General features: G+C 43.2%; 1 protein-coding gene across 1 annotated transcript in view; it reads left to right on the top strand.

Moving 5' to 3' along the window:
* The window catches only part of dennd2b (DENN domain containing 2B), a 47,856-nt gene that overhangs the window by 15,473 nt on the left and 19,238 nt on the right, over positions 1 to 13,145 (top strand). Inside the window, exons 3-7 of the mRNA XM_019358367.2 lie at positions 2,726 to 4,006; positions 5,350 to 5,495; positions 10,923 to 11,044; positions 12,320 to 12,535; positions 12,932 to 13,028. Of these exons, the coding sequence (XP_019213912.1) occupies positions 2,726 to 4,006; positions 5,350 to 5,495; positions 10,923 to 11,044; positions 12,320 to 12,535; positions 12,932 to 13,028 (1,862 nt within the window). The remainder of the gene's footprint in view (positions 1 to 2,725; positions 4,007 to 5,349; positions 5,496 to 10,922; positions 11,045 to 12,319; positions 12,536 to 12,931; positions 13,029 to 13,145) is intronic.

Genomic DNA, 13,145 nt, shown 5'->3' with positions numbered 1-13,145 from the left:
TCCGGGCTCTGGGGAGGCCAATTTATCCAGGTATTCTTATACTACACCGGCAGTGGGTTTGGGTTCATTGTCATGCTGAAAAATGGATCCTTTGCCAATCAGATGCTTCCATTTGGTGGCTCAAAATCTGATGGTACTTTTTAGCATTCATTATTCAATCAATTTTGACAAGATCCCCGACCAACACAAATTTGGATTCATCACTCTGTAAGACGTATGGCATACCTCAGCCTTTTCTTGCTGTTTACCTTCATTAAGAATGCTTTAATTGACGGCCATCCCTCCACTGAGACCATTTCTCAGTGGAGGGATGGCCTCCACTCAGGCTTTGCTGAACAGTAGATGAATCAACTGAAGGGCCAGATGTATCACTCAGGTCCTGTGTCAGGCCTTTGATGGATCTTTTCCTTATTTCTTCAGCACGTGACTTTGAGATACTGTTCATCTGTTGTTTTTTAGGACTGCTGCTTATTTTGTCCTCCTGTTGCCCAGTTTCCTCAATTTGTTTTAGGGAAATACAGCTTGCTGAGAAATGCAAGTTTGTGGCTAAAAGCTCTCTGGGAATCCCCTTGTTGGTGTATAAATACTATTTTATATTTGTCAAACTGTAATTGTTGGTATTTTTTGTTGACTCAACTAAAGAAATGGGAACAAATGATGTGTTTTTGTGACAGGCTGCTTGTAACAATGTGCCTAAAGACACAATATAAAATTGGTTCTTTACTAAGTTCTCTGTTAGGTGTAGTCACCATATTCCTTGAGTTAGGTGCGTTCTTTGTGCTTGAATGATTCACAGGTCAGTGTTAAGTAGCTTTACAAAATAAAAGCATTGGTCTGAAAGTTGTCAGGTACAAGGACTGGAAAAAAGTAACCAATGTCCACAGAAAAAATTAAAAAGACCTCAAGGAATCCTGGAGAACTATCACTTAAGACCACTTTAAAAGTTTCTAGAAGGTCTGGATCATTGGAAACAAAATATGAGGCAATAGGGGTGGCTCGAGACTTTTGCACAGCTTGTGGTTCCTAGAGTATTAAAAGTAGAATGGGAGGCAGAGCCTTCAGCTTTCAGGCCCCTCTTCTGTAGAACCAACTTCAAGTTTGGAGACACTACTCTCTACTTTTAAGATTAGGCTTAAAACTTTCCTTTTTGCTAAGGCATATAGTTAAGGCTGGACCAGGTGACCTTGAATCCTCCCTTAGTTATGCTGCAATAGGTGTAGGCTGCTGGGGGATTCCCATGATGCATTAAGTATTTCTTCTTCATTCACCGTTCCCACCCAGTATGTGTTAACAGACCTCTCTGCATTGAATCACACTTGTTATTAATCTGTGGCTCTCTTCCACAGCATGTCTTTTATCCTGTCTTCCTTCTCTCACCCCAACCGGTCGCAGCAGATGGCTCCGCCCCTCCTTGAGCCTGGTTCTGCCGGAGGTTTCTTCCTGTTAAAAGGGAGTTTTTCCTTCCCACTGTCGCCAATGTGCTTGCTCATAGGGGGTCGTACACAACCCCTGTTGTTGTGATTTTAAATAAAATGGAATTGAATTGAATTAAATTACATTGAATAGGGGCTGATTGTGCTCATATATTAAAACATGAGAATTACTGTAAATTGTGAAGGACCAGATGTCAGTGGGATCCTGCTTTTTAAGAACTAGAGAATCATATTTGGTCATATTTGTTTTGTCTCCACTGACATTTCAGCCTTATGATGAAAATAGTGTTAGTGTTATTAATCATTCAGTTTACTCCAGAGAAACTCTGGAAACTACCAATAAAACTCTGCAGATGTGAGGTCATGTCTTCGTTTCTCATACAGTACACCTTCAAAGCAAGTAAGACGAGATGCATCCTTCATGGCTTCAGCAGCCAGGGCCCCAGCTTTTGTATGAGTTTCTCCACCCTGGAGCAGGAAGAGTGAAACCAGGGATGGGCAGATAGGCGTGAAGCCGGATCTGTCCCAACCTGCATTGTTGGATCATAGTCCACAGCCCTCACCTTCCTCCTCCCATAGCTCTTGTTATTCTAACCATGGCTATGACATCAGATCTTCCCAACACTTCACTTTCACAAGAGTTAGTCACCTTCCAGCTCATGACAAAGCTCCCGATGTGCTATGAGTGGTAGGTTAACCTGAAGTTAGGTGGAAAATTTGGCACTCTGTGGAAATCTTAAAGTGGGTGAGCACCGTGAGAAAAGGTGTGTGTGTGTGATAGTGTGTGTGAGGTAAACGGTTGCAGAGTCTGCAGTAAGTGCGAGAACACAGTAGCACCTAGTACCACTTAGCTGCAGGGATCAGCAAAGGCTTTGCGCACCAGAGAGGAGCAGCGAGACTTTCACAGGTAAGATAAATCTCGCTTGGCATGCTCCTTTCTGTGTGAGGTCCACACTGATTCTCCTCAAGTTGTTTTGATTATGTGGAAAAATCCGCAGTGGCGTTTTAATGTAGTCTGTATTTCCTTTGGCCTTTATTTGAATCCCGCGCTGCCAGAGACAGAATACTTTCCTGTGGTTATTCTAAATACGTGGCTCAGGTTTTCATGCTGTCTTTGATCTCGGAAATGATTTCAAATCTTTCAGCTGATTCTTTACAGTTTTCTCCCATCTGTTCCACATTTGCACGCGGACTTGTTGGCACCTTTCATGACACTGGTTTGTTACTATCTGTCAGTCTGAAATATTTTTTAAATGTAAATTTTCTTCACACCTCTCTCCGCCTTGTTTCAGGTGCCAGTCTACATCACCGTGTCCTGCTCTCTCTGCCAGCCAGCGGCAGAGCCAGCAGCTGCTCCTCAGCGACAGTGAGAACTCTGGCAAGCAGAGCAGGTACGTCAGAACTGACGGCAGGTTTCTGCTACGTGGTGGATGGAATAACAAGACAGCTAGCCTGTGCAGCGGTGCATCTCTCACAAGCGAGCCTGACTGCCAGGGGCGTCTAACCAAGTCAAAGAGCATCAGCTGCCTGGAGAACAGGCTTTCCATCTATAAGCCTCCAGCTCAAACCAAGTCCTGTCAGGAAAGTCAGGGCGCCCAGGAGCAGAAGGAGAAACAAGGGGATCTCGCTCCAGGAGATGGACTTAATGGTAGGACACTGAGCTGGAGCACGCTCTCATTGGGACCTTCCTCTTACCAAGGCCACAAACGCGCCCTTTCTCTCACCTCTTCAGCAACAGGTGTCCCCCCTGCCACAATCCGCAAGAAGATCTCAGAATGGGAGTGCAGAAGGGTGTCTCTGCCTAGGATGAGCTTGTGTCTGGACAAAAGAGGAGGAGGAGAGCGCATAGGGAGTAGCGAGGGCTGCCCGAGCCTGCTGTCTTCTCCCTGCAGCGAGAAGACTTTTGACTTTAAGGGGGTTCGCAGGATGAGCACGGCATTCTCTGAATGCTCCTTCACAGAGACGGAGGAGGAGGAAGGATTTCCAGACAAAAATGGACGTTTCCAGAAAAGGATCGGCAAGACAGACTCTACGGGACCGTTCGTGCGCTCCCTGTCTACTCGCAAAGAGACGTCAGCGGTCCTCAACAGGATACAAAAGATCGAGCAAGCCCTGAAGGAGAATCCCAGCCCGCCCCCTCCACGTTACCTGAGTAACTGCTACGCGCCGGATAAGACGAGACAAAAGTCCTTTGTGATAGGGGACGACCTGGACAGCACATGTACCAGTAAGCGCAGCAGCATTTGTTCAGTGAACACTGAACCGGATACCGCTTTGGTCCCCGACAAGCTCTCTAAACTCAGACAAAGGTTTAGTGTGAGCTCAGCCAGGTCCGAGAGCCCAGAACCACCGAGCCAAAAGAACTCTGTTAGCACACCAGTCAACCCCTTACCTAAACCCAAACGCACTTTTGAATACGACGCCAATCGAGACCAGAAGGGTGCATCGTCGACCAATGGACTACCTCCAGACAGAGCCTCCGAGTCTCCGCCGCCGCTGCCCTCAACCCCTGCGCCCAGCACGACACGAACGGCAAAGACCGAAGGAAGCGCCCCCATCAGAATCCAGGACAGGTGAGGCAAAAATGAAACTTGTGATGGCCAGGTATTACATTACCACACAATACGATGCTTTATTATTACAGTCTGGAGTTTTCAGTGAACAGGACGAACCACTTTAAAACAGGAAGTTTTTGAAGGGCTAGGGAGAAAGTATGAAACCTGCATGCACTTACAGTGTAGTAACAACTTAATATTTTATGGATCTTGCTTATTTCAACTACATGCATACCACATGTAACATCCCCCAGAATATATAAAAAAGCCTCTTGGAGCTATACAGGTAGTTTGCAGGTTTTGAATTAACTGCATATTTACCATTCCCAGTCTTTGCACATTAATAAACTCTGCAAAATTGACAGTTTGAATGACAAAGCTTCAGTGTTATGTTATAATTTGGCATTGGACCTAGTTTCTGGCTTCATCTCCTTTAAGAGGATAACTCATCAAACATGTTTGACTGCCTTGTGAGAAATTAGGCTCGTTCATTATGGCTAATTGCTTCGCTGATGATGAAGCTCAACAGGCTTCTCATCAGTGTGTCCGTTTGCAAGGTTACTGCACGTCCTGAGTTTGTTTTAGCTCTTGAATCAACTGTTAAGGTTGCCACTGAAAAATAATACTTTGAAAGAGGATTTGGAATGCCAGATCCTATCCAGAAATTTATGCAGGCCCATAAAAAAGGTCTGCTCCTATAACTCTTTCATAATTCTCTTTATCAGAAGTCCTCAGTTGTTTTTTGTGAGGGTGGGGCCTGTCCAGATCATCCCCGTGTGTGAAATGGGCATGAAATTCTTAAACATTCATCCCTGTGACTCTGTGTTTAACATTCCTGTGGCTCTAGCAATTTCAGACCGAGCTTATAGCCACAAGCTGTCGATGGCGCGACTTGACCGTACTGTAGATCCCTGCGCCGATGTAGCTCCGCTAACAGTTTGTGCAGCGCCTCGACATGTGGCATGTGCTTTACACTGTGCAGACAACACGCAGGAATAGTAAGATATCTGCATGTTTACTTTGGACTTATCTAGAATTTTTCGGTGATCGGAGCACGATCCTTTTATTTGAACATTAATTCTTCTGATTTAGGGTTTTTTTAAAGGACAAACGCTGACTTTAATGCGCTTATCAGCACTAGGAGTGTTTTAACCACCTGTTTCTGTTCTTCCAGATGACAAGTAGTGCATTTTAGAAGTAGGGCCAGCTGTCTGGATTATATTTTAATACGACCTGCACTTTTTCTGTCCTCTATCACGTGTTGACATGCTCTGAGTAAGACACTGGCTCGTGTTGACTTGTCCTCCTTGTAATTTTGCCTCAGCACCTTGGTCTGTTTCAAATTGTTTATCTTCTTCTAGAGAGTCGTGTGAGTCGGAGGATGCTGCCAGCTTGCCGTCTTCATATCCGTCCTCGCCCACGGAGAATGGCGCACTGACCACAGACGCACGGAGCCGACCCAATTCCAAAAGCACTTTAGAGGAGAATGCCTATGAGGACATAGTAGGTAAGCACACTGGCTCAGTACACTGTAAACACGACAAGATTTAAACATTAACTGATCTTCAGATCGATGATCTGTAATTTCTATTACTGTATAAGTCACCTTTCAAAGTAAGACATACAACATTTTTTCTGGTTATTGCGTCTTGAATTTGCATTTATTTTTCATGTTTTCTATTCTTCTGTGATAGTGAACTGAATATTTTTGTATTTTGAACTTGGACTTTTGTGACAACAGAAGGCAATTTATATGCAATCTTGGGCTTTAGGGAAGTTGTTGATGGTAATTTTTTACAGCAGGTGTCCAATATGAAACACTGGTTACATATGAAATATTTAAAGGAAATACAAATTTGTTGTAAGAGTAATGTGACAGCTGAGGCATTAATTATAATCTTCAAATTGGTTTGCTCCAAACAAATATTGATACAGGTACTATAAAGGAAATTAAAGGCAAGGACACCCAAATCATGTGAAAAAGTTTTAGTTCCACTAGTTCCACTTGTTGGCCACTTTATTAGGTACACCTGCTTAACTGCTCATTTATGCGAATATCTAATCAGCCAATCACGTGAGAGCAACTCGATGCATTTAGATCTGTAGACACAGTCAAGACAATCTGCTCAAGTTCAAATTGAGCATCAGAATGGAGGTGAAAGTTGATTTAAGTGACTCTGAACGTGGCGCGGTTGTTGGTGCCAGACGGGCTGGTCTGAGTTTTTGACAAACTGCTGACCTACTGGGATTTTCCCATACAACCATCTCTATGGTTTACAGAGAGTGGTCCGAAAAAGACAAAAATATCCAGCGAGCAGCAGTTCTCTGTGTGAAAAGGCCTTCTTGATGCCAAAAATCGGAGAGACTATCCAGACTGTTTTAATTTGACAGGAAGCTAACAGAAATTCATATGTAACAGCCTCTCTGAATACACAGCACAATGAACCTTGAAGCAGATGGGCTACAGCAGCAGAAGACCAGGCTGGGAACCACTCCTGTCAGCTAATAACAGGAAACTAAGGATACAGTTGGCACAGGCTCACTAAAATTGGGCAATAGAAAAGTGGAAAAATGGTTCCTGGTATAATGATTCTCAATTTCTGCTGCAGCATTCAGATGGTAGGTTCACAATTTGGCATAAACAACATGAAAGCATGGATCCACCCTGCCTTGGATCAACACTTCAGGCTGCTTCTGGTGATGTAATGGTGTGGGGGATATTTTCTTGGCACACTTTGGACCTCTTAGTATCAACAGAGCAAGACAGTCTACTGGAGTATTGTTGCTGACCATGGTTGCTTCCAGCAGGATAACTCACCATGTCGCAAAACTCAGATCCCCTCAATCTGGTTTCTTGAATGGAAAAATGAGTTCACCGTACTCAAATTCCCCTCACACTCACCAGATCTCAATCCAAAAGAGCACCTTTGGGATGGGGTGGAACGGGAGATTCATGTGTAGCCGACAAATTTGCCGCAAATGTGTGACGGAATAAAATCTCAGAGAAATGTTTCCAGCACCTTGTTGACTCTATTACATGAAGAATTAAGGCAAGTCTGAAGGTGAAAGAGGCTCCAAACTCGTACTGGCAAGGTGTACCTAATAAAGTGGGTGTTGAATGCATATCATTAGTCTGATTGTAACAGAAGCCTTGGCAGACAAAGTCGGATGTTTTAGTGACTCTTAAAGATGTAATAAGACTGCGCTTTTGCTTCATGTAGAAATGTGTGAGGTGTGGAAAAAAAATCCCACTGTGGGAGCAGTCAGTGAGCACTGAGCCTGAAAATAAGATTAATGGATAACATGTGGCTGCATGGGTTGGATTTTATTGTAGAGATTGACTGGTTATCTGCATTTTTACTCTGTTATCCGGCATCAGCAGGGCGAAGAGGAGCAATGGAAACTCCCACAGTGAAACGCCTTTATTGATGCAGATAGATGTAATCAGTAATCAGTAAGTGGCAGTTCACCAAATGTTAGAATAAGGATGGAATTTTTTGTGTGGTCATAGATTTGCTTTTAAAAATTGCTGAGCATCATTTTCTTACATTTTCATGAAGCGTTTCTCGCCAGAGAGAAGTCAACTCAATAGTTTGTTGTCTGAGATAATTTGTGTATGAAATGCTGGACGTGTCGAGGAGCCAAAATTCCTTTCCACTAGCAAATGACCCCAGGCCCTTTGCCCAGTTCAGCTGCCAACTCCCTCGGTGCATATTTAATGCAGTGAAAATGTGTCAGTGCGATGTGCAAGCTCATGATGAAACGTGTGCAAAAAAAAAAAACCAACCAAACAAAAAAATCCCCAAACAGTTTACACACTCCGCAATATTTTTATTATAAACACTCAGAGATGACTAAATAAGGGTAGGATTTTTTAAATATACAAGCATAACGAGTCAGTGCACTTCTTCTTCTTCTTCTTCTGTTTTTTTTCTTTTTTTCTTTTTGGCTGAGGATGTGCAAGCGGTCTGAGATAGAGCGTCAAGGCATGACGGATTTTCATGTGACTCGCAACAAAGCTCCCATTGTTCATCCGGCACCGTGAGGGTGAGAGTTTGCAGTTTGGAGACGCACTTTTCCCGATCTTTGCTTGTTCTCGACAGAGACGTTGTCTTCGAGTTGAAGTGCTCAAACAAAAGCTTTAAAAATAAGGTTTCATTTGAGAAGCAGCCACGCTGGTAGGAAATGAGGGTTTTTGTGTATCTTATTACACGGTACAGCCATCTTTTACAAAGAACAACAAGCTCCCGTATATTTTCTGAACTCAACAAGGAAGCGTGTACGGAAAGAAATAGAAAAAAACCCCCTTTTGCTGATGTTTAGATTATATATTTGTAGTTTAGGTCTCCCATAATGTGTTTCATATTTACTCTTGACACGTTTTTCTCTTTGCAATTTTTAATTATAAAAATCAAATGCAAATAAAGCTGACATTAGAGCTGCTTTCAGACAAAACAATTTCTGGGGAGTACCTGTGGGTAAGTACCCACTGGGGATGTCCCTGTGTTCCAGATTCCTTCCAAGCCTTTATTCTGATTGCATTCGCCCCTCAAAGACAAACTCTTGAGGCTGATGTAATGCAGGCCAGTGGTTGGTAGTTCAGCGTCACCTCTTGTTGTGGTCAGCGTCTTCATTTTCTCCCCACATTGCTCCATGGGGTGGATGCCCACTAGGAAACCGAAGGGAACTGTGAGTGCAGAGTTTTATATTTAATCAAGATTGCATCTTATTTGCCTTTATTAAAGCCTGGACTCCGTCTCATCTTTAAGAGCTGCTTCCTAAATAGCTGCATTCAGATTTGTAGCCAATTACAGTATACCTGCATCACTCAAAGTTCCTCTTAACCTGAGGAAGTACCCTGGTAGCGGTGGCTAGAAAAAAGACCCAATAAAACAAAGTGCTGCGATGGTTCCCAGATGTGAGGTCTCTTTTTCATGTCGTATGAAAATACGTGAACACTGACTATGCAAGAAATGAAAAAAATTAAATAAATAAATAAATAAATGTTTTTCTTTCCCATGAGAACTTTGACTTCCTTGACTTTCTTGGAAGGACGCCCACTCACTTGTTGTCAGTTGGCACTTGTGCTTGATGTTAGGTGTTTATCTTAAGATTGCTGGCCTTTCTTGACCTGCGCTACAGTGTTACTATGGTTGCATGATGTATGGTGACATCAGGGAACCGTGTAAGTGCTTTTAACTAGCGTAGCTGATAAATGGTGTGCCGGTGATTGATCTGTTTACAAGCCGATGAATCACACCCTGTGCACCAATGACACCATGATTCAGCTGTCTGCTCTTACCCCACTGCGAATGAATCTGGGCGACTGTGTGCTACGTGTAATGAGCGATTAAACAGATGCACCTTAGACACATAAAGCAAGCTGTAATTTTGTTATGGTGCCTGAAATACTGTACATTCTGCCACAAAACGTCGCCAGCGTGGTCACGGGAGAGACTGTCTTTGTGACGGAGGCGCTGTACGGTTTGCGGTCCTGCCAGAGGTTCTTCTATAGCGTCCATCCCTGATGTAGTTTTGTTTCAGTGGTTGAGCATTGCTACAAGCTTGCCACTTTAGAGGGTAAACTGATCCTGACATTGTTGGTGTAGCTTGTTCTGAGCCTCGCCCTGCCCAGAGCGTCCATTGTGTATACGCAGAAATGTACAATCACAGTGTGCAGCTGAGGTGTGTCCCCTCCCTGCGTAATGCTGCGTGTCTGGGAGTGTGTTAGGGAGAGATCCTGATGTTTGTAATCAGAGGAGCAGATTAGTACCCTCCAGTACATGAGCAGCTATAGAGACATATGATTTTCCCAGCAGGCTCTCATTACAGTATAGCTTTGGTTTAATGGCACAGCGGCACAATGTGGGGTCAGACTGAGCCCTCTGATTCTGCCCCGCAGCTTTAATGATGCACATAAAAATAACTCCACTCAACTAATTGACTGCGTGACACAACATAACGCCCCGAAAGTCCCCATCCAGTGTACATTGTCTGTGCATGGGTGTGTGTGTGTGTGTGTACAGGTTAAATCATTAACCTAAAAATAGGTAACTGAACAAAGCTATGGAAGCATTTTTTTTAAGTTAGGTGCTTAAAAAACTCTCATTGTTGGAGGGTTCACCGGGGTTTTTCTTTCAAACACAGCTACCAGATGCACTTCTGTTGCCAGATAACACTGATTTTCTTTCTTTTAAAAGTTCCCTTCATGCATTTCGACGCCATCTGGCTCTGTTTTTTGTTCTTCGCCGTGGTTTCTTCTCTTTCTCACAACCTTTTTCAGACCCTGCCAAAAAGCTATTCTCAGAGCACATGTCTGAATAGACACGGACTGTGGTGTTACACAAGTTCTCTCTTTATTGAAGTTGGTCCCCTGCCAGGTGACATCAGCGAGAGCCATGCTATGCTCTGTAATGTTCATGCTCTTTGCTTTCCTGCCATCATTTAGTGACTGAAGTACAGCTATGGAGCGGTAGCAAAGTCTGTGCTTATTGCAGGCCTAAAATAATTTGACCAATGAGACCTGAACGCTTGTTTGTCAGCCTCTTTATCAGATTGTCTTATGCAAACAACAAACATATAAATATATACTTAGTGGATGTAAACTTGAAAGAACCAGTGGTTATTGGAAAGGTCATTGTATAACTCATTATCTACTCTTCTTTTGCTCTCTCACTACAGTTTATATATCTGGACAGTGACTCAGTTGGAAATTAACTTGGGTCGGCTGTGAATGTCCTTTGACTTACCTTTCATCACTCATCTCTTTTTGAAATAACCTAGGGAGGCCTTCTTGGACCTCTGACACCTTTAATCGCCCTCTATTTACCCTCTTTGACCCCTCGGCCTCATCTGTCCTCTCTCAGGAACGGCCTGCGTCCACAAACTGTTGCCAGCTGTACTTCTACAGTGAACACTCACTTTATTCCCACAGAGAAGGAGAATCCATATGAGGACGTCGACCTGAAGCGGCGGAGTTTGGGCCGGACGTCTCGTCTTTTGGAGAACAACCGCTCTTGGTCCGTCATGGACAGGAAGCTGAACTCTCCGCCTCAGGTAACCCAGGAGCGCAGATGTGTTTTCTTGTAGTAAATATAACACACATCCCCTTTCGGGGTGTCACGGATGAAACCTGGATAATGTCTTTTAAAGAATCTCACACCTCATTTGTGTCACTCCAGGAAACAGCTTGACGTGTTTAGACCTTGCGATGTTTACAGAAAGGGCCATCTGCTGATTTAGTCTGTTCGCTTCATTGCCAGGCACATGCCTCACACTATGTAAAGTAGGAGGCCGGGGAGAAAAGGGGTACATGTGGTAACAACAAGCACTGTTTAACACTGCTGTAAACACTGTTTGAACTGCTACTTTTGATAGAGAAGTCAATCAGAGAAGTCAGTCATTTCCAGAGTAGTGCTGAGAAGCTGAAGAACGTTTCAAGTTATCACATGTAAAGGAAAAACCCACGCTTTGAAGATGGACATGCTTTTTTGAGTTGTTCCTTTGACTGCCACTCCCTGTGACTGCTTCACAATAAACCTGTATTCTCCTGCTTAAATGCTTTAATGTTTTGTTTGCATTGACACTAACACATTAAAGCATTGTGGCCCACATACGGACCAGTGAAACTGACCTTTCTGTCAGTGCACAGCTATTAAACTACACATTTAAACCCTGGTATATTTTAATAAAAGAAAAATAAGTGCAATTTAAACAATACATGTTATTGTTAACTTATTGTGGGGTCTTCAACTTAAAATATAAAGTGCCTTGAGGGAACTGTTATTGTGATTTGGTGCTATATAAATAAAATTGAATTGAATTACTTGTCAGTTTTTCTACGTAATAAAGAAACGTTGTTATAGTAAATGAAAAAAATCAGTCAGCACCACACTTTGGGTTTAAATTGTAAGAAAACACTGTTAAAATTACAGAAAATGTTTTTGTAGCTCATTGCACAGACTGTCCTGTAATTATTAAACACAAAATAAAACAGAAAATATTTGTTAATTGACAGAATATGTCCTTTTTTTCCTTTTTCCTTTGAAACCACCATTAAAATGACAGATTTCTATGAAAAAAAATGGAAATTTCTGTCCTTGAAGTTCAAAATTCAGGCTCTCTTTCCAAAGCTGTCGAGCAGGCCATATTAGAGGCCAATTCTGGCCCCCGGGCCTTATGTTTGACACCTCTTTATGACAGGAAATGAAAAGCTAGGTAGGCAGATCACTACGCAGTGTAACTGAGATATAAAGATATTGCTTAAAGCTGAGTGTTATTACAAGTGAATGAAAGGTACCAAACCTGCTGCTTTCTTTTCTCTGTATCTAGCTGCCTTCCAAACCCAGTAGTCAGTCCCTTCACTTGCCTGCTCCGAGCGACAGGAAAAGCCATCGGATGTCGCAGCTGACCAAACGCTACAGCCACGACGAAATGCTGCTTCTCCCCCAGATAGGTGTATCACCTTCACCTTGCGGCCTGCTGGATGATAGCCTCTGTAGCACAACCGATACCCTGGCCTCACACAGGCACTGGAGGATCCCCAAGGTACACACTGCGAAACTGTACAAAAACACCTACACTAAGTCCTCGCAGAGCTCCAACCGTGTTCACTCTGTGTTCCTGCTTCACAGATCATCTCAGGTTTCAGTCAGAGTCAGTGGAGCTCTGGATCACTTGTAATTCCACAGTTTGGAATAGATGTTTTTAAGATAGAGTGCCTTGATGCGTGTAATCACTGTTGTAATCACTGTTTAAATTTGCCTTTTTCTCAAGAAGTCCCCTTAATGCCTTTCTGTTGTATTTCTCTGCACCCTTTAACACACATGTACTGTATTTCACACTGTTAGCTTTGGCCGTGCACGTCTCTGCTTCCTATACTTAGGCTCAAGAGAAACAAAACCTTAGGTTCCTGATAGAATTTCCTCCTTCCTCCATCTACAGCTGGTCCAGAGGATCAACTCCATTTACTGCACTAAACGTGGGAAGAAGAGGTTGAAGAAGCTTTCCATGTCCAATGTTGAGACTGCATCTCTGAGAGGTATTGCTTTTCTATATTCCCCTTCATCTTCTGGCCAGATAAGCGAGTAAATATTTGTATCTCAGCCACCCACGTAGCGTTCCCTCTGTGTCCGTTTTGCGACATAAACACATGTTT

This window comes from Oreochromis niloticus, linkage group LG1 (assembly GCF_001858045.2).
Source record: "Oreochromis niloticus isolate F11D_XX linkage group LG1, O_niloticus_UMD_NMBU, whole genome shotgun sequence".
Classification (NCBI taxonomy): domain Eukaryota; kingdom Metazoa; phylum Chordata; class Actinopteri; order Cichliformes; family Cichlidae; genus Oreochromis; species Oreochromis niloticus.
This window is presented reverse-complemented; position numbering and strand designations above follow the sequence as displayed.